General features: G+C 33.9%; 3 protein-coding genes across 3 annotated transcripts; 2 read left to right on the top strand and 1 right to left on the bottom strand.

The window, feature by feature from the left end:
* Positions 1 to 6,553: 6,553 nt before the first annotated feature.
* LOC121212388 (indole-3-acetic acid-amido synthetase GH3.10) lies at positions 6,554 to 9,445 on the bottom strand. Its single transcript, XM_041084898.1, has 4 exons — positions 8,741 to 9,445; positions 8,484 to 8,585; positions 7,569 to 8,389; positions 6,554 to 7,404 (listed from the first exon to the last, which is right to left on the bottom strand). The coding sequence occupies exons 1-4, from the start codon at positions 9,076 to 9,078 to the stop codon at positions 6,869 to 6,871; spliced, it is 1,797 nt and encodes a 598-aa protein (XP_040940832.1). The 5' UTR covers positions 9,079 to 9,445; the 3' UTR covers positions 6,554 to 6,868.
* A 284-nt stretch (positions 9,446 to 9,729) lies between these two features.
* LOC121212389 (peroxisomal membrane protein 2) lies at positions 9,730 to 13,841 on the top strand. The gene is made up of 7 exons (XM_041084899.1): positions 9,730 to 10,941; positions 11,412 to 11,552; positions 11,629 to 11,742; positions 11,828 to 12,001; positions 12,728 to 12,843; positions 13,311 to 13,392; positions 13,551 to 13,841. Exons 1-7 carry the CDS (start codon positions 10,528 to 10,530, stop codon positions 13,554 to 13,556), a joined length of 1,047 nt encoding a protein of 348 aa, XP_040940833.1. The 5' UTR covers positions 9,730 to 10,527; the 3' UTR covers positions 13,557 to 13,841.
* A 1,970-nt stretch (positions 13,842 to 15,811) lies between these two features.
* LOC107894152 (bifunctional epoxide hydrolase 2) lies at positions 15,812 to 17,527 on the top strand. The gene is made up of 5 exons (XM_016819374.2): positions 15,812 to 16,065; positions 16,185 to 16,399; positions 16,481 to 16,657; positions 16,742 to 16,977; positions 17,106 to 17,527. The coding sequence occupies exons 1-5, from the start codon at positions 15,996 to 15,998 to the stop codon at positions 17,353 to 17,355; spliced, it is 948 nt and encodes a 315-aa protein (XP_016674863.1). The 5' UTR covers positions 15,812 to 15,995; the 3' UTR covers positions 17,356 to 17,527.
* The last annotated feature ends 9,716 nt before the right edge of the window (positions 17,528 to 27,243 follow it).

The following is a 27,243-nucleotide window of genomic DNA, read 5'->3' as shown; positions in this document are numbered from 1 at the left end:
TGAAAGTGATATTTCGTGTATTATGAAACTCAAACTTTGATGCTTGTTAAGTTACTAATCAACACTCAATCATCTTAACAATATTATGTCAGATGATTTTTTATTATTTATTTAAGAACTTAACTTGATCAAGATGTTTTAAAAAGTTAATTTTTACCCTTAATAATAATAATAATAATAATAATACTAATAATAATATACATCATATTTTTTTTAGAGAGAATGAACAATATAATATATCAAGAAATACTAAGTTAGCTTTTATGATTATTTTTAAGGGAATAAATTATATCAGGATCATCACAAAAAGTATAGTTTTTAGGCATCAATAAAATAGTGTCACGTCATTAAATTTTAAAGATAATAAAATATTATTATACACTCATCTATATCTAATATCTTCTCCAACTTAATTTAGCTTTAGTAAAGTTAAATTACTTAAAAATTATTAATTTTTTAAATTAAAATTTTAATCATTTTTTCCATAAATTGATATTTTTTATTTTTGTGCAACCAATTTTAAAAAATTAGTAAATTTTGTGCAATTTTTTTCCATGTTACATATAATTTTGGTAATTATTTTACCCTATACTCAGAACCTTGAACCTTAAATCTTGAACCCCAAATCCCAAGATTTAGGGTTTGAGATTTAAGGTTTAAGGTTTGAGTTTGGGTTTGGGGTTCGAGGTTAAGTTTATGGTTCAAGAGTTTGAGGTTTATGATTTGAGTTCAATGTTTAAGGGTTTTGGGTTATGGGTTATGAACTCGGGTTTATGATTTGAGTTCAATGATTTGGGGTTATGAGTTTGGTGTTCATGTTTAGGTTTGTTGTTCTATATGTTGGATTTAGGGTTTGAGATTCTAGATTTAGGGTTTAGGGTATAAAAAATTTCAAAATCATGCGTAAATGACATGGAAAATTTGTTGAAATATCATTAAATAATTAGAAAGGGACCATGGATAATGTAATGGGAAGGGTCCACAAAATATTTTCTCTATAGATAAGTGTATGATAATAGTTTCATGTCTTTAAAATTTGATGATGTGCCTAAAAACCTTAATTTTTAGGATCGTCATTATGTAAATTATTCCCATTTTTTTAACTCTAACAAACAAAGAAATAAAATCAAATAGTCAAAAGATTTGCCAACTCTCGAAATATGTAAGTCCCACAATCAAGTTTTGTATAAGATTTTAAAAAATTAATTATTTTTTTATAAAATTTTAAAACCTTAAACTTTAAATTTTAAAACCTAACCAAATTATAAACACTAAATTCTAAACCCTAAATATGAAATACTAAATTTTACTCAAGTTTTTTTTTGGATAATGAAAATTTAGTCAACTTTAAACCTTAAGATTAAAACATTACAAAATTTATCTAGAAAGTGCATTATATTAATTAGAATTTCCTTTAAAATAGATAATATGATATATTATTATTAGGTGCTTAAAAATTGTTTTTTTTAAAGATAATTTTAATTTATATATATTATAGGTTTACTCATTTAGTGTCACCTTTTAACTAGGTCTTAACTCAGTTGAGTAATTATCAAAAATCTTTATTTTATCTATACTATGGTTATGGGATTTATTGAGTTGATGTCGTGTAACACCCCTATCCCGTAACCGTCGCCAGAATAGGTAAGGGGCATTACCGGACTTGTAACTCATGTCAGAACAGTAAAATTTTAAACTTTTTCTTGAAATAAAGACCATTCATTTAAATAAGTACTAAGCACAGCTAGAGATAAAATTTAAACTTCACTAAGTAAACATTCAAAAGATGCCATTTTCGCATGGCTTATATACATTAACCAAAAATATTCTTCCGCCACTAGTCTATTCTATACATGCCATAAAATAGTTCTAAACATGACAGTAACAAGCAGTGGATAGTGATAGTGTGACTAGTTGCTGACGATCCCCGAGCCTGTAGCTTCGCAATGAGATCTATAAAACAGAGGAAACAGAGTAAACGGAGTAAACATTACAATGCTTAGTAAGTTTTAAGCAGTGTCAACAGATAACAATCAAATTATAACATAGTTGTTCGTATTTTTATTTCACTCTTCCTTCGGGCATACCATCCCTTTACCGAATATGCACATCTCATCATACACAATAGGCAGATAAACTTTCACATAAAAGTGAGCTCATGTGACATAGATATATCGTATGATTTCACATAACCTCTCACACTGATCCGATGTCACATAATCATAGGAATAGTCTCATAGATTGCTCTCGTATGCATCACATAACTACCTTATGATTTAGTGCAAATCAAGCTCACATATAAACTTGGAGTACATACCTGTTTAACCTTTCGCATTGAGTATATTTATAAGCAATTCTTATTACGAAGTCTTACCCGGACATAATCTCCACACGAAGTTATCGGGTCTTACCCGGACAAAATCCCCACACGTAGTCATCGGGTCTTTAGAGCTCGGATATAGTACGAGCATGAAGCTTACGGACATTAATCAGTGATAATATTCTCGCATAAAGCCTGCGGGGTTTTAACCCGGATATAGTACTGACACAAATGCCCTTCGGGACTTATCACATTTATACACTTTCACATCCATCACGTTGGCCACTCGGCCCTGTCACATATATACACTTTCACATTCATCACATCGGCCATTAGGCCTTATCACATATATATACACTTTCACATTCATCACATCGGCCATTAGGCCTTATCACATATATGCATGTTCACATCCATCACATAGAATCCTAAATCAAAATATAGATTTTCATGTATTCACATCACAATTATCCAAATATACTTCACATACCACATATACTTTCACGTATACACACTGTCTTGGCTGAATCTACATCTATCATTTTCCAATATCACAATTTAGAATTCACGTATGGGTTTAATCAATAGCTTATGAGCAACTAAAACAAGTTTATCAAGGTTTACAACACAATCTCAAATTCAGCACAAGCTGTTTTTCCTGAGCAATAGTCACTAAATTATTTATAACTGGAGCTACAAAACTCCAAATCACTTTCCGTTAATTTTTCCTGAATATAGACTCGTATATCTTCCATCCATAAAATTTCCAGAATTTTAGGTTTGGCCAATCAATACCAGATTTTTCTTAAAGTTTCCCCTGTTTCACTGTTTGACTAATCTGACCACTCTTCACTACGAATCAAATTTCTCATTTTACAGAATTCAAAATGTGTTGTATTTGATTTCATTTGAAACTAGACTCATTAAGGAGTCTAAGCATATAAATTTTATCTTATAACCATTTTTGTACAATTTATAATGATTTTCTAAAAACAGAATAGAGTATTACAGTGTCATTCTGCGCTGTCTCACACAACTTTAAGTATCTCATTATCGGAAATTCCTTTGCTTACACGGTTTCTTTTATAAGAAACTAGACTCATTAAGCTTTAATTTCATGTCTCATTCAGCCTCTAATTTAAATCCATAAATTTATGGTGATTTTCTAAAGTCACGTTACTGCTGCTGTCCTAAGCAGACTATTTCAAATTACCCTTAAATTCCCAAGCTCAAACACTTAAGAACTTACCATTTGAGCTTAGAACATATCATGGCCACATCATATCTTATTAAATGAACTCATCATGTCCTATTATAATTGAATTTACTCAACGTTTAATCACTTAAAACTTACAAAGGAATCAAACTCAAATACTTAAGAACTTACCTCGGAAATTGCCGAACGATTACAGATCGACTATTCGGTTAGGTAGCTTTTTTCTCTTTTCCGAATTAGACTCCCTAAGCTCTTGAGCTTGAATAAACAAATTTAATCTATTACAAACCAATTATACAAACTCATGGCCGAATATAACAAGAAGACTACTGGATTCTACTAGCCACTCATTGCCCTATTATTAACCTTACTTAATTATAAACGCATTCGGCAATTTGATAATTAAGTTCATATCATGGTATCATAACTCCACATTTATCAATATATCATTAACAAAATATGCTCATGTCAAATTTACTCCCAATCACATCTCAAAATTCAGCAAGCTTAGAACTCATTTAATAATTAAATTCGGTAGCTTAATCACTTTGCTAACTACTTATGCATATAATTCAATGATTTTTACATCATCTTACAATCACCATTATTCAAGACTTTGAGATTTCCACAAATGTTCATCTAATGCCTCTAGGCCGAATGTAATATTGCATCCAAATTCACATAGTTTTTTTTTGTTATATCTAATTCTAATGTACATAATCATAATTCAATTCAACATTATAAACCATTATCACCCATTTAGCCGAATATACCACATTAATTTTTAACATTACCCATGTAAATACCTATAGGTTCTTATACCTTAAATTCACACATTTAACCCTTTAATGCCTATTGATCATTCCTTTGGTCTTAACCTAAATGACAGCTCTCATTCTCCATATTTCAACCGAATTTTTCATAGCATGAAGACTTTCATACATTTATAAAAACTTTCATAACTCATTTGAGCCATCAAGCACATTTAGTTTATTCATACTCAACTAGAATCAATTATCCTCCCAAAATCATCAAACATACAAAATATACCCCATTAAGCTCATGACCGATTGCTACATGCTTCATGAACACAAAAATTTTCACATGGGTCTTGTTGCAAGCTTCAAAACCAACCAAAATTCACAACTTTTCAAAGAAAATAACATGAACCTTACCTTATTTGAAGTCTTCTTTTGCCGAATGCCCTAAGCTCAAAGGTTTCTATTTTGTTTCTCAACTCACGGCAAGAAGAAGAAGAAATGGCCTTGTTATTTTCACCTCAAACATGTTTTATTCATTTATTTCATTAACTTTTATTATTTCTATTTTATGAAACCACTTTCTTTAATATAAACAAATATATTATTAACATTATTTACTAACATACAAAGCACAAAATGCCAAAATGTGTCATTCATGCCCATCCTTGCCGTCCACTACCAAGAAAAAGGAATGTTTGACATGCAAGTCCCTCATGCTTCAAACCATGCAATTTTTAGCCACTTCCAATTAACCTATGACATTTTCAAGATTTTTCACATAAGCCCCTTTTTATTTATTTCACATCCAAATGACAAAATTTAAAGCATGAAATTTTCACACATACTTATTCATAAATAATAAGCATAAAATATAACAATTAATTATTTTTGTGACTCGGTTTTGTGGTCCCGAAACCACTTTCCGACTAGGGTCAAATTAGGGGTGTCACATGTCGTCCTTCATTAGGTCTCAATTCTCAATTGAACAATTACTCAAAACCCTTCCTTTTTATGTGTACTATATCTAAGGAGTTTATTGAGTTGGAGTCATCCTTCAACTGGATCCAATTCAATTGAACAATTATTGAAAACCATTCATTTTATAAAATAATAAATATTATCGTGAGAATATTTTTGTCATTTCGAAATTTTAAAAAAAATTGATAGGATTTGAACCCAAAATCTCATTATTATCAATGTTTTTACTATGTCTTCTTAAAACAATTTTTTATAAATATGTTTATTATATAATTTTTTTCATATGAGTAGGAATGACAATGGAGCGGAGTGGAGACAAATATTGTCAAATCCATCACTGCTCCATAGTTAGCCGGTCTGCTCTATCACTCGCCCCACTCCACTATGGATATATGGACAAAATAACTTATTTGACCCTCCAACTTTAAAAAAAAATTATTTTAGTTTTCCATTTAATTTTTCGTCTCTTTTAGCTATTAAATAGTATTGTTTGTCAAATCACCTCAAAATATATGAAAAAGTTAATGTCTGTTAACTTTGCTGACATAGTATCCACGTATATGCTACTTAGCAATTACTTAATTTTAAAAAATTATATAATTTTTTAAATAATGTTAATAATTTTTATATTTTTTGAATTTTTAAATATTAAAAAAATTAATTATTGATATGATATCCATACGATAATCCACTTGTGTTTCACGTTAGCAACATTAATAAAAGTTAACCTTTTCATTTATTTTAGGATAATTTTTTTATTAATTTTAAGGTGATTTAATAAATAACATAAAATCAAAGGCTAAACATAAAAATTTAAATAAAAGATTAAAATATATTTTTAATAAAATTGGAGTACAAAATAAAGCAGTATCCCTTTAATATATAAGACAGCAAGGAGCTTAGAGATTTAACACCCCACGTTGTGAGTCACGTGTATGGTTCCAAATCATTGTGCTGTCCAAAACACGACCTGACAACAAGTTGGGAAAGAACTTTGTGTGTCAAATTTTGTTAAAACATGGAAAGCCGGGACACGTTGATTAATGCAGTTTCCGTAGTAGTTATGCCCCTCTTTTTCTTTTTTCTCCAAGATAAAAGCTATTAATATCTTCAGGATCTACCACATTGTTGTCTTAATGGTAAAACTTGTGTCCACCACCCGTACCTGTTCAACTCCTATCTGTTTGGAGTAATTAATAGATACCCCTTTATTCGTTTGTTTTATAAATTCTACCCAGTTAAAGAAAATCCACTCATCCCGTGTTTTTACACAGTATATAACAATAATCCTTCTCATTTTACAGTTTACCCAGAAGAGATGAATCATCCACCTGTACTAAAAATGGAATGCTTGGTTCCAATCATCAACACTCTGAAATGGACATTTACTCATCCCTCATAATAATAATAATGCAGGTTAATTATCTAAGTTGCAAAATGAAAAAAGAAGAAGAAGAAAAAGCATCAACCTAAACTCTAAAATATGTTTTTTTCCCTATTACACCTGAAATCGATGGTATTTTTGATAGTGGGAAGAGAAAAGGAATAATATGTGAAATTAAAGAGCACTTGGTAGATAAGCCTGTGTTGTTGTTAATTGTAAGCAGTGCTGTGGAACCTTTTAATGGTGCAAAGATTAAGGATTCGAAGGAGGATATGGTTGTTGGTGCACCTTGGAGTCTTGAATTGGCCAAGTGCTGCTCCATTCCCTATGAAATAATCCAAAACCTTGTTGAAAGTCCCTGTTTCCACAATGCAAAGCTCTAAAGGTCCAATGGAGTTGGTTCTCCTGGACACAACATAGCCGTGATCCACAAAAGAAGCATCCATTACGCCACAGCACTCACCTAGCACCCTCTCCTCTACTTCCCCTTTTATTTCCCAGTAAATCATGTAGTGCCCTGGTTGATGCATCACCTCCGCATGGCTCGTGAAATCAACCAGCTCCCCTCCATACTTGTTTAGCACCTCTGACCCTCTTTCTACCGCCAGCTGCAGGTCATTTTCTGTGTTCTTGTCTATGTTAACCGTTAATATTAGCTCCCTCCTGAATATGAAATTTAATTTCGGGGTCCCATTATGAAATCCAGCCACTTCCACCACATCTCCTAGCCGATATCTGTAAAGCCCTGACAAGAATTACATACAAGTGAAACAAGTTATCTAATCATCCATCCAGCCATCTTCAAAAGAAGGAAACTTAAGCAAAGTGCAGTCGGACATGGATGTAACAATCATGTTAGACCATCTCATAATTAAATTAGTGAAAGAAACATGAGCATATATAATATACCAGTAAAAGTTGTAAGGACAAGCTCATATTCTTGTCCAATCTTGACTTGGGAGAGTGGGACTGGTTCATCTTCTATGTAACCAACTGTGCCGGAAATCAAATCTTGCTTCTTTTTGTTCAGGGGTATAAACTCGAAATAAGAAAAAGTAGGGATTACAGCAAAATTGACATCTTCAGGCGGCAAACAAGGATCCAAGTTCACCCCAATCCAACCCTCGGTTGACCCGTAGTCAGCACTCACTAGCGGTAACGAGGCAGCATAGTGCCTAAGCTTCTTCAAGTAGGGTTGCATTGAACCGGTCATGATAGAGTACACATACTTTGCATTCGGCCACAGCCTGGGAACGATGCCATACCAGTTGGAAGCTTTGGAGTCCCTGCAAATGGCTTCAATCTGTGATGCCAAACATGGGCTTGGAGAAATTATATCCAACACGGCTTTTCGCATCCTGGGCAGTGTTATCCTTGAGCTCAATGTACCGTCCTTGATATCACTGCATATTTCTTCCCATTGCTCTTCAAAAGTGGCAAAGGCTTGGACTATGCTGTAAGCGAAGGTTGAGGCGATTAACTCGACCTCATCCCAAAACAAGAGGCCGAGTAATAGATGGCAATAAGTAGATTGTTTATAATCTACCCCGAAAATCACTTCCTGTGGGCTGCAAGTGAATGACTTGGTCTTCTCCTGTTTGATGTTGAATTCTTCACTAGCATAATAGTGGGTGGTTGCTGTTCCCGCTGTTAATCCTCCCTTTGTTTTTAACTGTTTACTGCTGTATATGAACTCCAAGATTCTTCCACCTTCTCTTATTGGATAAACCCTTTAAAAAAATACAAAAAAAGTATGGGAATAATGGGATCAGCACGCATTGCAAAACAAATTATACATTTATATCTGAGTATGGGATGGATGACCTTGATCTGTAAGCTGCTGCCAACCTATATATATGCAAGGTGGTCTGGGAGCTATGGCGAGTAAAGGGTAAAAGCTTCTGTCTCCCTTCTGTGGTACCGGAGCTACAAACAAATTGCAGATAAGCCGTAATAAAAACGTTATGAGAGACGGATCCAAGGCAAGAGTCTCATCTAAAAGATGGCTTTTTGGGACAGTGAAGACCCGAAACATAAAGGAAAAAAGAAAAAGAGAAAAGGAGTACTGAAAAAGATGTTACCTTAGAGAGAGAGTGGTAATAGGTTGTTGGGTGAGAATAGGAGCAGTGTCCCCATCTGCAATTCGTTGAATAAAAGGCTCAAAATCTGCATGGGAGGCTAGAGGAACTAAAGAGGCGTAAAGAGATTCCAATGCACAAGCATCCATGTCCTGGATCTTCATGTCCCCAAACCATTTTTTCAGGTACTCCACACCATAGTTGAGATGAAGAATCTGACCAAGTGTCTCCGTCTGGACCATGGCGGCGTTCTTCGATACACTATCGAACCAACTGATAATTTCGTACTGGTAGTCACCATCGGCATTGCCATTACTGGTCACAACTTGAGCTGCTTCCATCAAGCGCTGCAAAAGCAACAGAGGAGCCTAAAACAAAAACCAAAGAAATGAGGAATACGTGTGCATATATATTGGTGTAGCAGGTTGTGGTTTTTTGGGTGTGTGCGTCTCAGAATCAGAAATACACAAAAGGAAAGGAGGGAGCCCACGGTCGAAAATCTCACATTCATGCCTGTGGCCTAATTATAATAGCTAAGGTCATTGTCCCTTATTGAAAGGCTCAACAAACCTCCATTTGTTTGCAGAAGTTCCATCATGGAATTTGTACGATGGGTTATAGACCACAAGTGACGGAGTTTATCATGTCAGATAGAGATTCTCCTGGATTTGGAGTAAAATATGGCTGGGACCAAACCCAATCATAGTTTCCCTCCATGTTCATAATTAAGCCATCGATTGAAAGTGATAAAGTTTCTCCCCCATTTGTGGTTATGCTATATGTATGTATTACTTCCATTTGCCAAGATGATGTTTTTTTCCTTTTACATTTCCATGATACCGGAGACTCTGCTTTTCTTTTGCTTCATTATCTTTCCCTGTTCTACATTTATATTTTATCCCCCTCAACCCTGCTGCTTGGATTTATACCGTCCAATTCTAAAATCATTACTTTTTTGTTCTTCAAAGTTTCGGCTCTGCCCTTATTTAACAAATTTCCTCAAACTTAACGTTTAAAATTTCTTCAACATGCTATTTCGAAGTATATGTCACCGACGCCTTTTTAATGCACAACGATTTGACTTGAATTTTTAATAATTTTTTTTTATTTTTGCTGTTGTTTTTTTATATTTTATTGTTGTTTTCTCACTTTTTGTTATTATTTTATTATTATATTGTTATTATTTTCTTGTTAATGTTTATATATTGTATAACACTTGTTAATTTTGTTATTATTTTAGAAATATTTGCTTGTTAAGAGATATTTATCCAAAATTATTTAAATGTAAAGATTTTTTTAAATTTATTTTCAATTTGTTAAGAAATATTTATTCTAATTTTTTTAGTGTATTTGATATATTATATTTTTAAAATTTTTTATATAAAAAAATAAAACGAGTTAAATCGAATTTAACTTTTAATATTTTTATTTAGGTCGAAATTATAAAAAATTATCCAAAAGAACCTAATCGAAACTAAACAATCAAACTTAAAATTTTTTTAGTACCAATTCAAATCCGATTTTACCACAAACAACTGTATACCACGTTGAAGCTGAACGAGGTGAACATTAATTGGTGTTTTGATGTGTAAATTGGTTGAATGAAATTTAAAAGAGCCAAAAAGGAATCAGTGAGACTGTGTAAAGTGATAAATTTTTCTTTTTCATAAAAAGCTTACTGTAATCCGATATTATCCTAATCAGAATGATCTTCAATAAGCCAATAATAGAAGTTAAAGAAAAAAAAACTCAAATTTGAAATTCTGGTACTACACGAAACCTCCCTATCCATGGCCGCTCTCAACAGTATCGCCTGCCGTAAACCCATCGTTAAATCCCAGAGTTTCCCCGATTTCTCTCCAATTCTCCCCTCCACTCGTCTCTCTCACAAAACCAGCTCAAACCTGTTAAAGCTCAACCCCAAAAACAGAAGAAATTGGGTCATTCAATCAGTCACAGAGGACAAAGAATTGGCTCCAAAGAAGAACAGTCATTCCCATGAACATAAGAAGCTTTTGTTCCCAAATGGCTCCAAAACTTTGGAGGCTTCTTCTTCAGAGGTTGGAGGCGGTCACGGTGATGATGGTGATGGCCATGATGATGTCGAGAAGTTGAGTAGTAGAGCAATCAATGCCTCTATTGTTCTTGGATTTGGCACGCTTGCTGTATCCAAGTTGCTTACAATTGATCATGATTACTGGCATGTAAGTTTTCTCCTAGGTTTTTCATTTTTTTTTTGCATTTTAATTTTATTTCCTGTTTTACTTAGAGTTGAATAATGATTCGTTTCAAAAGAGCTTTCTTTTGGTATGCTCTTGTTTTGAGAAGGGTATTTTCGTTTGGTAGTAGTTTTCCTTGGTTTCACTTCTCTCTCTGCTAGAGTTGGTTAATCTCTTTCGTTCGTCATTTTATGATTTTATTCTTGAAAATTGTTGAGGTGTTTATAACTTTCTAAACTAACCATGAAATCTGAAACTTTGCTTGTAAAAAAAAAGGGGGTCTTCATTTATGATTTGTGCTTTCCTGGAAATTTGAGGTTTTATGCAGATTAGCTTTCAAAAACCAAGTGAAAGCTGGAGTCCTCAAATTAAAATGAAGTGAAAATCTAAGTGCTACAATATTGTTTTTTTTTTCCTATCTCAGTATTTATTTGATTCTTATGAATGATTAACAGGGATGGACACTTTATGAGGTACTCCGATATGTTCCAGAACATAATTGGATTGCATACGAACAAGCTCTTAAAGCCAACCCAGTGATAGCCAAAATGGCAATAAGTGGGATAGTCTATTCAATAGGAGATTGGATTGCACAAGTAGTTTCTCTCTCTATTAATCCTTTAAACTTAAACATATATTGCATTCAGCTCATATTGTATAGCCTGTGTGTAGTGTTATGAAGGAAAGCCTCTTTTCGACTTTGACCGGACACGTATGTTCAGATCGGGCCTTGTTGGATTTACTCTTCATGGATCCCTTTCTCATCATTATTACCAGTTTTGTGAGGTAATACTTGTGGTTCATGGTTTATATGTTTTGCTGCTTTGAGTCAATTTTTTTCCATGGAGCACTGAAACACTTTGAGTTCCAGGCTCTGTTTCCTTTCAATGACTGGTGGGTGGTTCCAGCAAAAGTCATCTTTGATCAAACAGTTTGGGCTGCAATCTGGAACAGTATATATTATGTAGTTTTGGGGTTCTTGCGTTTTGAGTCCTCGGCTAATATCTATAAAGAACTGAAGGCAACATTTTGGCCTATGCTGACTGTAAGAAGCTTTTCTTCTGTTTCTTTTGATGCATATTTTAGGTGTCAATGGTTGTGGTATGCATTGCAAACGATGTAGTCTACTCTACCCATAATTTTTGATAGACTGGAATTCTATTTCATGCTTTATTTGTTAGAGCAGGATTTATCATATATGCTCCTTTTTCTTTTGCATTAATCACTGTCAATGTAAAATGTCTACCTCTTCTCCATGATGTATTGGAGGATTCAAGCTTTCTTAACAGGTCGACCTTAAAATCGGCTTAGAAAAAATGCTGTGCGGAGAAGGAGAAATCTGTATATTTTAATTTAGTACTATATAACTGACCTCAAGCTACATCATAGCTAACTGTGAAACCATGCCTATGCTGAGAACTGTTTTGATTGATTTCTGCTGATAGGGTGAATGGAGAAGTTGTGTATTTCTCTTTTATAATCTCCATGGTTATTTTTGATGAAATCTCTATGGCTTTTTGGTAAAAATGAAAAATCACAAAGGAAAGTGCATTTGATGAAACATTTCACCAACATTGGCACACTCCGAAAATTTTCTATGCTGTTAGCAACCGGGGTTGCTCTGTCAAATCTACCCTGGGTTTCCATATTGGAAATTTGACTGTTATGTTTGTTCTGTACTTGAGTTTGATGAATGTGCAGTTAACACCTTTTTTATTTGTATATCATGCTAAACATGATTTATTACTAATAAATTACACACACTTCACAGGCAGGTTGGAAGCTTTGGCCATTTGCTCATGTGATTACCTATGGTGTCATACCTGTTGAACAAAGGCTCCTTTGGGTTGATTGTGTGGAGCTTATCTGGGTAACAATATTGTCAACGTGCGTATCTCTGCCATCTTGTCTAATATGTGAAGACATATGCCACTGTTTCTGCAGCACATTCTTAGTATATCATTTAGTTGCTACAACCATATAATCATTTATTAGGTGTTGTGTGTACTTTTCACTATATTTTCTGTATTCGTCTTGTCTCCTGCATTCTTAACAACCAAATTGCAGAACCAGGATTATATGCTATTCTGGCTTCTTACTTTTTATCCTTTTCTCATTAATCCCTGTATGATTGTTGGCCATTTTTCTCTCTAGTTGGTCTATCTTTTTGACAAATCTTCATACATGATACAACTACATATTCGCTTGTCATATAAACTGATACAAATTCCACGGTAATATGTTTTGAATAGCGTGCAACAGAATTTAATCATTTTTCTGTTTCTTTCCGTGCTTGTTATATTTGTTTCGATTGGAATTTCTTTCTAACGCGGGCTGGTGTTTTCATCTTGAAGTTATTCTAATGAGAAATCAGAAGCACGTATAACTGAGCCAATGATGGATGCAGACTCGAATTCATTAAACAATCCTCCTGAGGTAGAGCTAGAAGAATGTTTTGCATCCTTTGGCATATATTTTGAATGATAAATGAAGTTTACATAGTAATTGATTTATGGTACTGAAGTTCATCTCTAGGCATTCACTTCCTTTTCATGTTGTACTAATGTATTTCAATCTTCAATTTTATTTGTCAGGAATAAACGAATCGATATCTCAGTTGTAAAGAGAGATGAGAAACATCATTTAGGCGACTTGGAGGATTCCTTGTAGTGACTGGTGAAAGAATAAAGTTCCCTACCAAGGAATTTCACCCCATGTACAATTTTATGCTTTTTTCCTACATTAGTCTTTCAGGTAAAGCAGAGCATAGTGGGGATATTATTTGTATCAAGAGAAGTGTAATAATATGGACATAGCAACATTCCATCCTTACCCTTGTATGATTTATACTGATGTATTAAGTGGAAGAAACTGACGGTTACATACTACCAACTTGCCAGCCGTCCAGAAACAATTCGCTGTGGTTGGTGGCAATACAAAAGAAAAGAGAAGAAAGCATTAAATACATCCGTACTGATTCTTATTACAGGTGATAATAAGTAGACTCTAATTCAAATAAAAAATTTAAGTTTATTTGTGAGGTATGGGCCCGACTGAAAAATAAGTTTAAAAATTTTATTAAATTCGATTTAATTAAAAATGTTAAAATTTGGATTTAATTTGATTTGTTCATATTAAATTTTTTTATATTATATTAAAAATATTAAAATATTTTTGAATAAATTAAAAATAAAAATTTAAAAGTATATATATTTAAATAATAAGATAGATGTAATATAATAAGAAAATGTCTCTAAATTAATAACAAAATTAACAATAAAATTAGTGTTATATAATATTTAAACAATAATAACAAAAAATAGTAACATAATAGTGAAATGATAGTAAAATAAAGAGAAACAACGAGAAAATATCATTGAAATAAAAAAAAAGCAAATCTTTTTTTTAATCATTTAGTGAATTTGAGCCAGGTTGAGCTCGGGCAAAAATATCTTACTTAAAGTTCAGTTCGTTTTTAAAATATATATTTTTTAAAATTTATTTTTTGAACCTATATTTTTACCTTAATTCTCTTACTTTTATGGTAAATCGAGTAACTCCACCTATAAGCAGATTTAATTCCTATCCTTGAAGAAAACAAAACAAAACCTAAGAAAAACAATTAAACCTAAAGAAGCACAACTAGAGGTGTTCATGGGTCGGGTCAGGCTAGGTTTGAGTTGGACTCAATTAAAAAATTAGGCCCATTTATTGGGCTCAAGCTGGGCTGGGCCAAAAAATAGGCCAAAATTTTTTTCTAAACCCGACTCAGATAAAAATACTAAAACTCGAGCCCAGGCCGGCCCACCCGTATTAATTTTTATATTATTTTTAAATATATAATACATTAAAAACACTAAAAACATCAAATAAATATTTTTCAACAAATTAAAAATAAATTTTAAAAAATATGTAGACTTAAATAACACTAAGATAGATGCAACTTAACAAGTAAATGCCTCTAAAATAATAAAAAATTTAACAAATACCTTTAAAATAATAACAAAATTAACAATAAAATAAGTTTTATACAATATCTAAACAATAACAACAAAATAGTAGTAACATGATAATAAAATGGTAGCAAAATAGGGAGAAAACAACAAGAAAATAACATTCAAAAATAAAAAAAATAATTTTTTGTCCTTTAGTGAATTCGGGCCGGGCTAGACCCGGACAAAAAATACCTTACTCAATGCCAGACCCATTTTTTAAACGGGCCTTATTTTTTGTCCAAGCTTATTTTTTAAATTTATATTTTTACTCAAACACTCTTATATTTCGAGCGGGCCTTCGGGCTAAACTAAGTAGCCCGGCCATCAACACTTCTAAAAACAGCAGACCAATCGATTTTTGTCGGCAAGAGTTGTTTGACTTATGATTTAAACTTGTCGATGAATCTCTGCCAATAAACCTATTAATGATTCCTTCATTAATGATCTATATGCCATGGGTGATGGGTTGAGTTAGATTAACATGGTTGGACTTTTTAGGCAGAGGTATTTTTGTGTGGACTTGTCAAATACGAGATATTTTCCTGTGAAGTTGTCAAATTCTAAACAGACCGTGAAAAATAATCTTAAAAAATTGTTGGAGATATGTAACGACGCTTACCTTAAAAAATAAAAATTAATTTATCCAATCCAAATTATTCAAATCTTAGATTCGGTCAACAACTAAGCAACTGCAGGTATCATTGTCCTCTTTTATGCCAGAAAGACATCAGATTATGATAAAAGCTAACCTGTCCAATGGCAAGTGGACTGTTTGCAGTCGAAATTTTTAATTACTATTTTGATTTTATTTGATCTTCATCCACTACTAACTGGCCACAACGAAGTGATAATAATAAAAATAGTCCATGCACAGTTCACGTTTTAAATTAATTTAACATTTCAAGGAATATAACAATATTAAATCTCATACATTATCAATAAGGATTATATAATACATACATGATTGCGCTTTAAATAGCTTTGATCCGATTACCAGTATACGTGCACAAAAAGAAAAAAAAGCTTCATCCACCACTCTAAACAATGGAAAAGATTCAGCACAACCATGTACAAGCTAAAGGACTAAAGCTTCATGTTGCCCAGATTGGAACTGGTTAGACAATTCTCTTCTTTACATTTGCTTATTTTATATATATAGTGTACGTAATTTGACTAATTAATAATACTTGTGGCTAGCTAGCTTCTAATGATGATGGGGGTGTGGGCATGCAGGTCCCAAAGTGGTGGCATTCTTGCATGGGTTCCCGGAAATTTGGTATTCATGGAGGCACCAGATGGTTGCGGTGGCTAATGCTGGCTATCGAGCTATTTCCATTGATTTTAGGGGCTATGGACTCTCAGAGCATCCATCAGAACCAGAGAAGGCAACCTTTAATGATTTTGTTGATGATGTCGTTGCCGTTCTCGACTCTTTGGGCATCACTAAGGTACCATTAATGGCTTTGATGTGTTTACGAGCTAAATTCAGCACATATGTTGAAGCTTCTTTTTTTAACTGTTGAAACCAGGCGCATCTTGTTGCCAAGGATTTTGGGGCCTTTGTAGCAGCCATGGTGGGCATACTTCACCCTGATAGAGTGTCCACCATCATTTTACTAGGCGTTCCTTTCCTGCTACCAGGTCTCTCTCCACTCCAGTCTCAACTTCATCTCATTCCACCAGGCTTTTATATGCTAAGATGGATGGTAAGTAATTTGATTTCATCTGCTGCTAATCTTTTTCAATCCCATCTCTCGTTTCCATCATGTTGTGTTGTAAATTACCTGCAGGTGCCAGGAGGAGCTGAAGCAGATTTTGGCCGCTTTGACACAAAGACGGTTATTCGCAAGGTTTATATTATGTTCTCTGGAAGTTTACCCCCGGTTGCTGCTGATAATCAAGAGATAATGGAATTGATCGACTCATCTGCACCTCTCCCAGGATGGTTGAGCGAGGAGGATCTTGCAGAATATGGTTCTTTATACGAGAAAAGTGGATTCCGCACGGCACTGCAAGTTCCATACAGGTAAGCCTGCATACATGGATGAAGCATGATTGATTATGTTCCAATAAGTCAAACCAGTCCTATGCCATAACTGGTGTATTTTGATCAAATATGTATTTTATACATATATATTCTTATCTTACATGCAGGACTATGATGCTGCCCTGTGGGCTGGATGATGGGAAAATCAGAGCTTCAGGACTTGTGATCATGGGAGAGAAGGACTATATCATGAAATTCCCAGGGCTGGAAGACTATATCAGGAGCGGCAAAGTCAAGGAGTTTGTGCCCAATTTGGATGTCACATTTTTGGCACAAGGGACCCATTTCGTCCAAGAACAACTTCCTAAGGAGGTGAATCATCTCATTATCTCCTTCCTTAACAAGCACTGCGAATAGAGGAAACTGATGACCTAGTTGCTTCTTCATCTTCTTCCTTCTTTACCGCTGAATAAAAGGACCTCGTGCCATTTAAATAAAGAATAATATGACCTCAAAATGGTCAAATTTGAATGTATTGGGAGTTGAGAATCTTCATTTCAGTTCAATTAAGTATTCACTCTTACACCAAGATTAGCTGACGGTATCATTTAACAACCAAATCCAAATCAACAGGCTTGAGTGCCAAATTGGAAGCTTACAAGTATGCTGCCAGCTCCATTAATTAAACGAAGCTAGAGAAAAAGATACCTGTAAAAAAAGCAGAATTTGTGAGGAAGATAAGAACGGCCACAAATTCCAATTTTGAGCTGATTAAAGTATTGGAGGTGGAAACATAGTGCGTTAGTATCAGGTTCATATACACTACAAATACGAGACCAAATAATCCGGAACTTAAAGATGTATGCTTCAACCATTTCATAATTGCAAATAATTCATTGCAAGTGTTATCCAAAAGCATGTCTTCCAGGAAAGTAGACAAGCGTTACCTATTGTATTTTGTGTACAAATTAGAGCTCATATGCAGGGAGTTTGGGGCCCCAAGGGCTCAACCATGTCTAGGAGAAGATATAAGCTTGTGAGCCTGATCAAGCAAAATGCAAGCAAATGCTTTTGCCCTATAAAAAAACCTTTACATTGCCTGTTTTTGGGTAGAGTGAAAGGAGAACACAAGCATTCCCACTAATGCCATGGCAAAGTCCTACACGCTTCAGCAACCCGCGGTTCCACACCACCTCTGCTGCTTCAAGAATCTCATCATCTCCAAAGACCTAAAGAACACACAGATTCTAATGAATTCTAATTCCGTCACGATACAAAGATTGTGGTTTGTTGCTAATTTTATTTCTTTTAGTAGCAAAACCTTGAAGAAAGAATTACTTTGTATTGAACTTAAAGTTGCAAGCAAATACCAAGTCAGGGTGAATCCATTAATGCTTAATATTTAATGATGGAAGTTATTCCAATAAATCTAGCAATTCTAGGACTAGGAATATGCCGTAGTTCTTTCTCTAGTAGCTATAATCTATCTATCTATCTATACCTAGATATTAAAACAATCCCAGAGGATTGTGACAAGTATGACGTGTTAGTAATGCTTGGTTATTTGTCAATGCATTAAGAGTAGTTTCAGTTAACATTTGTTCTTTATACAATATATTTCTTTCCTAGAGTTAACACATGGCGACATTTATGTTCTAATATTTTGTAATGTCCTAAACCCGACCTAAATGGATAGATCAAGTTTAGGGTGTCAATTGAACTTACCAAAAAACACATGCACACAAAGTCGATTTAACCAATGCATAGATACATCTTAAAACCACCAACCATTCAACATAATCCAATCTTAAAACTTAAAGTTGGAAACAAACAACAATTTTAGACACATACACATATATTTAAATATAGGACCATTAGATTACGGAGTCCCATGTCCGTCGGCCGCCTAGTTCAGGGAGGTTCCTAAAATTCATCCAATGTAGTTAGTACATTGAAATCTAATGTAAAGTATAATTACTCAAAGTACATAAAATGACTCAGATATCACTAAGATTTCAAATAGCACACTCACTCTTATTCGATTAGATTAATAATTCCCAATAGTTTAGGATGCAGAGCAGTTCAAATACTCAGCAGATTAGATACACAAATAGATTCAGATGTAAATACAGATACAAATGCAATTATCCTACCCCCATCTGTTGCAGACCATCTCCGACCAATTTAACACACCAGTAGGTATATAATACCCTTCTAGCCTTATACACATCATAATGTTGGTACGACACATTGCAGCATTTACAATCTAACTGCTAGATCAAATATCATTACAAGTGATTTGACCACCAAATCAGTACAAAACACTTCCTTCAATTCGTAAATTTCACCCCATGCAAATGTAGAGAACAATTGACCAATATATATATATTTACTTATGCAGATACAATCATACAGTTCTAATATAACAGAGGGTTGAAATTCTTACGAATTGTCTTATCCGGGTATGTAAGGCCAGTTTATAATCATGATAAAGCAGATCATACAAGTCAATTTAGTTCATACATATCTTACAAACGGCTTACACTCGACTCGTACAACAATTATGGCGTTAATTGAAATTTAGCGATTTAGGTTCACATGTCCGTGTGGGTACCTGTGTGACTCTACACGGTCTGACACACGGCTGTGTGGTTGTCCATATGCCCTTATTCACCAAGTCAGTGAGTTACACGGTCTAGGCACATGCCCATGTGTTGCCCGTGTACCTTACACGGTTTGACACACACCCGTGTGTCCCTAATACATAAATAATAAGTCACATGGTCTGGACACACGGCTATGTGCCAGCTTGTGTGACCACTGCACATTAATGTTTCACGCACGGCCTACCACACACCTGTGTAGCTCATTTTTGTGTCTCAAATCTGAAGTCAGTCTGTTACACGGTCCACCACTCGACTTTCAACACGGCTACCACACGACCTGCACATACGCTTGTGTGGCCCGTGTGTCATCGACTGTCTCTATTTTGACGATAAAAATGTAGAAGAAAAGAGTTTCGATACGTTACTTGAAAACCACGATGACTTTGAAGCAAACCTGGGACTCCCAAAGCCTAGAAACCAAATCCAACTACTCAATTAACGGAAATTCAAAGAGATACACTAAATCGCAATAATAATTAATGCCGAAACCTTCAACACTCAAACCCAAAACAAACCAAACTAACTTACAGGAATTTCAACAGTGCACACTCAAGTTTTAGACAACGATAGAAGCATTAGGCGTCTTTTAACCTTCCTTTAAGCTTTCGTAACCATGAGCAAACAAAACAAAAAAAAAAGAAATAAAAACACCGATCAACACCCTCACTTCGGGATTTCAAAAAATTCATAATTCATACATAACAACCAGAATTACTACGATTAAATCTTACCTTTAAGCATCGAAACAACCAACAGTACAATATAATTCAACAATTAACCCAACAGAACGTTATATGAAGAGAAATTCAAGAATGATGCCAAAAGAAAGAAGAAAAAGAAAAAGAAATAGTGAGGGAGAAGAAGTTAACATATAAGGAAATTCATTTAAAATCCTAATATCGGTATTTACAGAGAAATGAAAAAATAATATTCCTTAATGCACACGTAGAGATTCAAACATAGGACCACTGAAACAAACATATTGTAACACCCCTAACCTTTATCTGTCGCCGGAATAGGGTTATGGAGCATTACCAAACTTTACAGATTAATTACAGACATTTCTCAACCTTTATTATTCATATCAAGAACCAATCATAAAACACTCATATTGTCCCTTAGATGGGCCTTCAAAGCCCAAAATACACATTAGTAGTGAATCGGGGCTAATCCCAACACTTAGGGAATTTTTCCCAAAATCTCAAAATTTTTTTCTTAGGAGAAGGGAATACATGCCCGTGTGACTTACACGGCTATGAGAGACACCCGTGTCTTAGGCTATGTCCAAATTAAGGTAGCTACTAACTTGGGGCACAAGGCCAACCACACGCCAGCGTGCTATGCCGTGTGTGAAGTACAGGGGTCACACGGCCAAGTCACACGCCCGTGTGCAATAACCTGGGTATTCTGTTTTGAAATTTCGAGGTGCAGGGGACACACGGTCAGACTACACGCCCATGTGTTAGGTCGTGTGTCACACACGGTTGAGACATACGCCCGTGTGGACGAAAATAGGCCATTTTAAGACCACTTTTCTCACCCTTATTAACATCAACCTGCACAAAACATAGAAATACACAAATATATCCCAACCAAGCAACCAATTCATGTCAAAATTCATGTTTTAAACATAATATGTAATCATAAGACTTAGTTGCATAAACTCACAATAATAACTCCATTCCTTGATTACTAAAAATTACTACTAGATGCACACAAACAAATATACACATATGTATCATTCATAACTATGTTTCAAGTTTAATTTTTTTTAACTCAACCCTATACATGCCATATAAACCATAGGATTGTATTACAAATCTACTGAAAAATCTGGATAGTGTGGCCTGATGTGTCGATCCGATTCTCTGAACTCACGTCAATCTACAAAGAACATTAAACACACAAGAGTAAGCTTATAGAAGCTTAGTAAATTCATAGACTTTAAAAATATATCTTACCGAACAAACTATAATAAAACATTAAACAAGGTATTTCACTAATATTTCCTACCAATCACAATTTCAATTAATAAAATTCACTTGGTTGAGCTCAATATCAATAACTTCTTAGATTCTTTCACAATAAATCCATATGACACTTACCAATACTTATCAAATTAGAGAACGTCTTACGGATTTGAGTACATCATTTTCTTGATGCCATAGTCCAATTATGGTCTTACACATATAATGCCATGGCCCTGCCATGGTCTTACACTCGAGTGCCATAACCCAGTTATGGTCTTACCATCAGGATGCCATAGCCTAGCTATGGACTTACATTTATACATATACTGCCATGGTCCAACCATGGTCTTACGTTCACGATACCATAACCCAGTTATGGTCTTTTCACTGAAATGCCATAGCCCAACTATGGTCTTATTCGTCAATTCATCTTGTGTCACGGAATGATCGTACTCAATCCTGCGTTCCACTTAATTTGAACATTTAATTCGATTTTTGTATTATTACCATAATCATAAATCAATAATAAAAATATAAAATAATACATTATATCATTCCTAAATCAACAATTTATCATAAAAATTCAACCATTTGAACTTACTTGGGGTAGATTGTAGAAGTTGTAGAAATTCAGTGACTATTCTGTTAATTTCTCTTTTTCGCGTTTATCTTCGGGTTCTTGATCTGTAATGTAAAATTATTCATTGATTAGCATCTAATTCAATTCTAATTCACTTCACAATTTATGCCCTTCAATTTTTGAAATTACACATTTACCCTAAATTTTACAATTTTTACAATTTAATCCCTAATCAATTAATCCATCAATTGAGCTAATTTTTCTCAATTAACACTTTATCTAATTATTTTACACTACTATACAGCTTTTGATATTCAGAATTTTAACACCAAACCCTAATTCTAAAATTTTTCACAATTAGGTCCTAAAATCAATTTCTATTGAAATTACTTGATAAAATCATCATATAATAAAATTAAAGCTTCAATTCCTTGTTAATTCATCATAAATACCCAGCACTCATCAATGGAAATTTTCAAAATTACCATAAAATCAAAAACTAATGAAATAAATAGTTGGACCTAATTGTAAAAGTATTAAAAACATAAAAAATACATGAAATAATCAAGAATTAAGGTTACATGGAGTAAAACTATGAAAAACCAGCTTCTTAGAGACCTCTTATGGTGTTTTTGGCTGAAGAATTATGAAGAATTGTCTAGATTTCTTTCAAGTCCCAATTTATCTAATTAAAATTTTCTTAATTTCCTATTTTGCCCATTTATCATCCAATTTCTTTGTTTTTTTTCTGCCTTCACCGTTTTAGCCATTCAATTTAGGGCTAATTTTCTCTTTAAGTCCTTCTTTATTTATTACTTGAACTATTTAATCATTATTTCCTTAATTTGCAAGTTTTGTACCTTTTTTAATTTAGTCATTTTTAATTAATTAACTATAAAAATGTTAAAATTTTCTAACGAGACTTTAATACTAATTCACTAACACTCTATAAATATTTATAAAAATATTTATGGCTCAGTTTATTTAATTGAGGTCTTGGTACCTCGTTTTTGACCCAATTTACCTAATAAATTCTTTTAATTCACAAAATTCACTGATTCAAGAATATTTCAAAAATCAAATTTGACTCATAAATATTAATTTATTAAATTTTTAAACTTACTTGTCGGATTTAGTGATCTCAAATCACTATTTTCGATACCACTGAAAATTGGGCTGTTACAACTCTCCCTCTCTTTAGGAAATTTTGTCCTCGAAATTTGTTACCTAAAAATAAGTTAAGATACTGTGATCTCATTGATTCCTCAGTTTCCCAGGTTGCCTCCTACGAACCATGACAATGCCACAACACTTTATGAATTTTCCCAAGTTCCTGAGGTAAAGCTAACCGATAAGTATGATGAATCACATGTGAAGGATCTGATCTCTACCGTCTCAACATAGATGCATGAAACACATTATGAATTTTCCCAAGTTCCGGAGGTAAAGTTAACCGATAAGCCACAAGACCAATTCTTTCAACAATTTCATATAGTCCGATAAATCTTAGAGTCAGTTTCCCTTTTCTGCCAAACCGTAACACTTTCTTCCAGAGTAAAGCTTTTAAGAACACTCGATTGCCAACCGCAAATTATATATCTCTTTTTTTCACATTTGCATATGATTTTTGACGGTCTGAAGCAGCTTTCAAACTATCCCGGATGATTCGAACTTTTTCTTCAGTTTCTCGGACCAAATCGACTCCCAATAACTTGGATTCACTCAATTCAGACCAATACAATAGAGTCTTACATTTTATTCCATAAAGAGCTTCAAATGGTGTCATTTTTATACTGGACTGATAACTATTATTATAAGCAAATTCAACTAAAGGTAAATACCTTTCCCAGCTATCTCCAAACTCGAGTATACAACATCTCAACATGTCTTCTAAAATCTGAATTACTCGTTCTGATTGCCCATCAACCTGAGGATGAAATGTTGTGCTAAAATTTAGCTTAGTACTTAAAGTTTCTTGTAGTTTACTACAAAATCTCGATGTAAATCTCGAATCTCGATCCGAAATAATAGATGTCGGAACCTCGTGTAGTCTTACAATCTCAGACATATATATTTCTACTAACTTTTAGAGTGAAAAGTTTGTTCTGACTGAGATAAAATGTGCCGACTTAGTCAATCTATCAACAATCACCCAGATCGAATCTTTGTTTTCTCAAAGTCACAGGTAATTCGGATACAAAATCCAACGTGACATGCTCCCATTTCCATTCAAGAATCATGACAGGCTGTAGCAAACCCATTGGTACCTGATGCTCTACTTTGACTTGCTGATAAATCAGACACTTTGCCACAAATTCGCAGATTTCCCGTTTCATACCCGGCCACCAATACATCTTTTTCAAATCACAATACATTTTCGTACTACATAGATGAATGAAATACATGCTACTGTGAGCTTCAGATAAAATATTATTTTTCAGATCTAAATTGTTCGGAACACAAATTCTGTTGCGATAATATAACATACCACTATCATCAATGGTATACTCTGTGCTCAAATTGTCCTGAACCATCTATAACACCCCTTACCAGTATTCGACGCCGGAACAAGGTACAAGGCATTACCAGACTTATACACAAGCGATCATACAAAATCGAGAGGTAGATTTACATCCAAATTTTAAACTTTTCATATACATTCATTTCGTCCCTAAAACGAGCCTATAAGGCTCAAAACATGCATTGGAATAGTTCAGGACTAAACTGAGAACTTTAGAAAATTTCACAATACTTAATTTTTTTTTCATATTTTAAGAGCCATACGCCCGTGTGGCTTGGGACACGCCCGTGTGGGTAGGCCGTGTGGTCACACACGCCTGTATCCTTAACCTGTGTAACTCTCTATTTGTCACCCAAGAACAAATTGAAGACACAGGATCAAGTCACACGCCCGTATGCTAGGCCGTGTGGTTGATTTAATTTTCATAATTTTTCATAAAATAGTGCAGACTTCACACGCCCAGGACACACGCCCATGCCTGAGGCCATGTCATCCACACGGCTGAAACACGCGCCCATGTGCTCAATTCTGAGTATTTTATTTTGCAACAATTAAAGTGCAGCGGACACACGGCTGGAACACACGCCCATTGGGCAAGCCGTGTGTCACACATGGCCTAGACACATGCCCATGTGTCTACCCGTATGGAAAAAAACAAGGCTATTTATGAAGCCTTTTCTCACCCTTTTATGCACACACCTACACAACAAAACATAACACCGATCCAAGCAATTACATTTAACCAATTCAGCCACAATGAAAACATCCACACATCATTCACATGTTACCAGTTCTCACAACATCACATACCTATCAACTTCAATCATACAAACTTCCACATCCATGAAAACCTCATCATATGCATATATACTTAAACCAATATTAGCCAATTCCATATGGCCATTTACAAAGTGAATTATCAACCAATATAGGCCAATCTATTTGGCCAATTCAATTGTGACATACAACAAAATAACCAAGTCCTTATACATACCATAACTTAAAATGTCAAATTCATTGGTACCCAAAATAATTAGTTGATAGTGTGATGGAGTCTCCGACGATCCCCAAATTTGAGCTAGCTTGACGACACTATAAGACAAGGAAAAAGAAAGAGGAGTAAGCTATATAGCTTAGTAAATTCCCATGCAAATATTAGGAATAATAAACACACATTTAACATACAATCAACATGATGATAATTGACATAAATATTATTAAGATCTTATAATCATAACTTACTCAATCATAACCTTACCAAGGATTCATTACATAACGAGATCATAACGTATGAATTTTACGTACATACCTGAGTCATCTAGAATTGGATTTACACATAATTCATCTTTGACATACTCGTTAAATTACCCGTTGAACCACTTGGAATACTAAAGGATACTCGGGAGTCCTGTACACATTGTACCATACCAATGCCATATCCCAGATATGGTCTTACATGTAATCTTATATCGATGCCAATAGCCTAGCTATGGTCTTACATGAAATCTCATATTGATGTCATATCCCAGATATGGTCTTACACGAAGTCTCATATTGATGCCATATCCTAGATATGGTCTTACACATAGACTTAGTAACCCTAATGTCATGACATTTGTATCCTATCTATTCCTAAGGTTCAACCGGGATTTCACACTTGTCGTAACTTTGTCGAATACGTCCATGAGTCAACACAATTCATACAATAATAAAGCATTTAAAATAGAATTAAAACAATGCATTATTTACATAAGAACTTACCTCAGTACAAAATTAGTAGAAATGGGACCTAATCGTCAAACACTTTGTTTTTCCCCCGATCTAGGTCCGAACCCATTTCTCTTGATCTGTAATAGAAAATTTAACTCACTTATTATTCACATTATTCAATTCAGTAAAAAAAATTACACTATAAAAAATTACATTTTTACCCCTAAACTTTGACATTTTTACATTTTGGTCCTTAGGCTCGTAAAATGAAATAGATTCAATTTCTTCAATTCCCAAGCCTAGCCAAACCTCTTTTATGCTTATAACAGCCAACATTTTTTATTAAATCACACTTTTACACACATTTCATAACTTTTTTTTTTATAAATAAGTCATTTTGACATTTTCATCAAAAATCACCTAGCAAAAGTTGTTTATCATACACCAAACATACATTTTCTACCATTAGACATCAAAATAAACTCATATCCAACATGGGTCAAAACTTAGGCCTTAATCATTTCTCAAATTAATGGTAGAAATAGATAGATTGAGTGATAACGACTTAAAAAATGTAAAGAACATTAAAAAAAGGGAAAGAACGGATTTACAATCAAGCTTGAAAGTGGCCAAACCCTAGCTATGGCTTCCCTTATAAATTTCAGCTCAAGCATTAAGAAGATGGACTAAATTTTGGCTTAATTTTTGCTTTTAATTCATTTAATTACTAAATGACCAAAATGCCTTTTTCTTAAAACAGTAAAATTCTCTTACCTTATGTCTATTTTTGTCCAACTTAAAGTAAAATGGTCTAATTACCATCTAAGGACCTTCAATTTAAAATTTCATAACAATTAG

The sequence above is a fragment of the Gossypium hirsutum genome, chromosome A13, assembly GCF_007990345.1.
Source record: "Gossypium hirsutum isolate 1008001.06 chromosome A13, Gossypium_hirsutum_v2.1, whole genome shotgun sequence".
NCBI lineage: Eukaryota > Viridiplantae > Streptophyta > Magnoliopsida > Malvales > Malvaceae > Gossypium > Gossypium hirsutum.
This window is presented reverse-complemented; position numbering and strand designations above follow the sequence as displayed.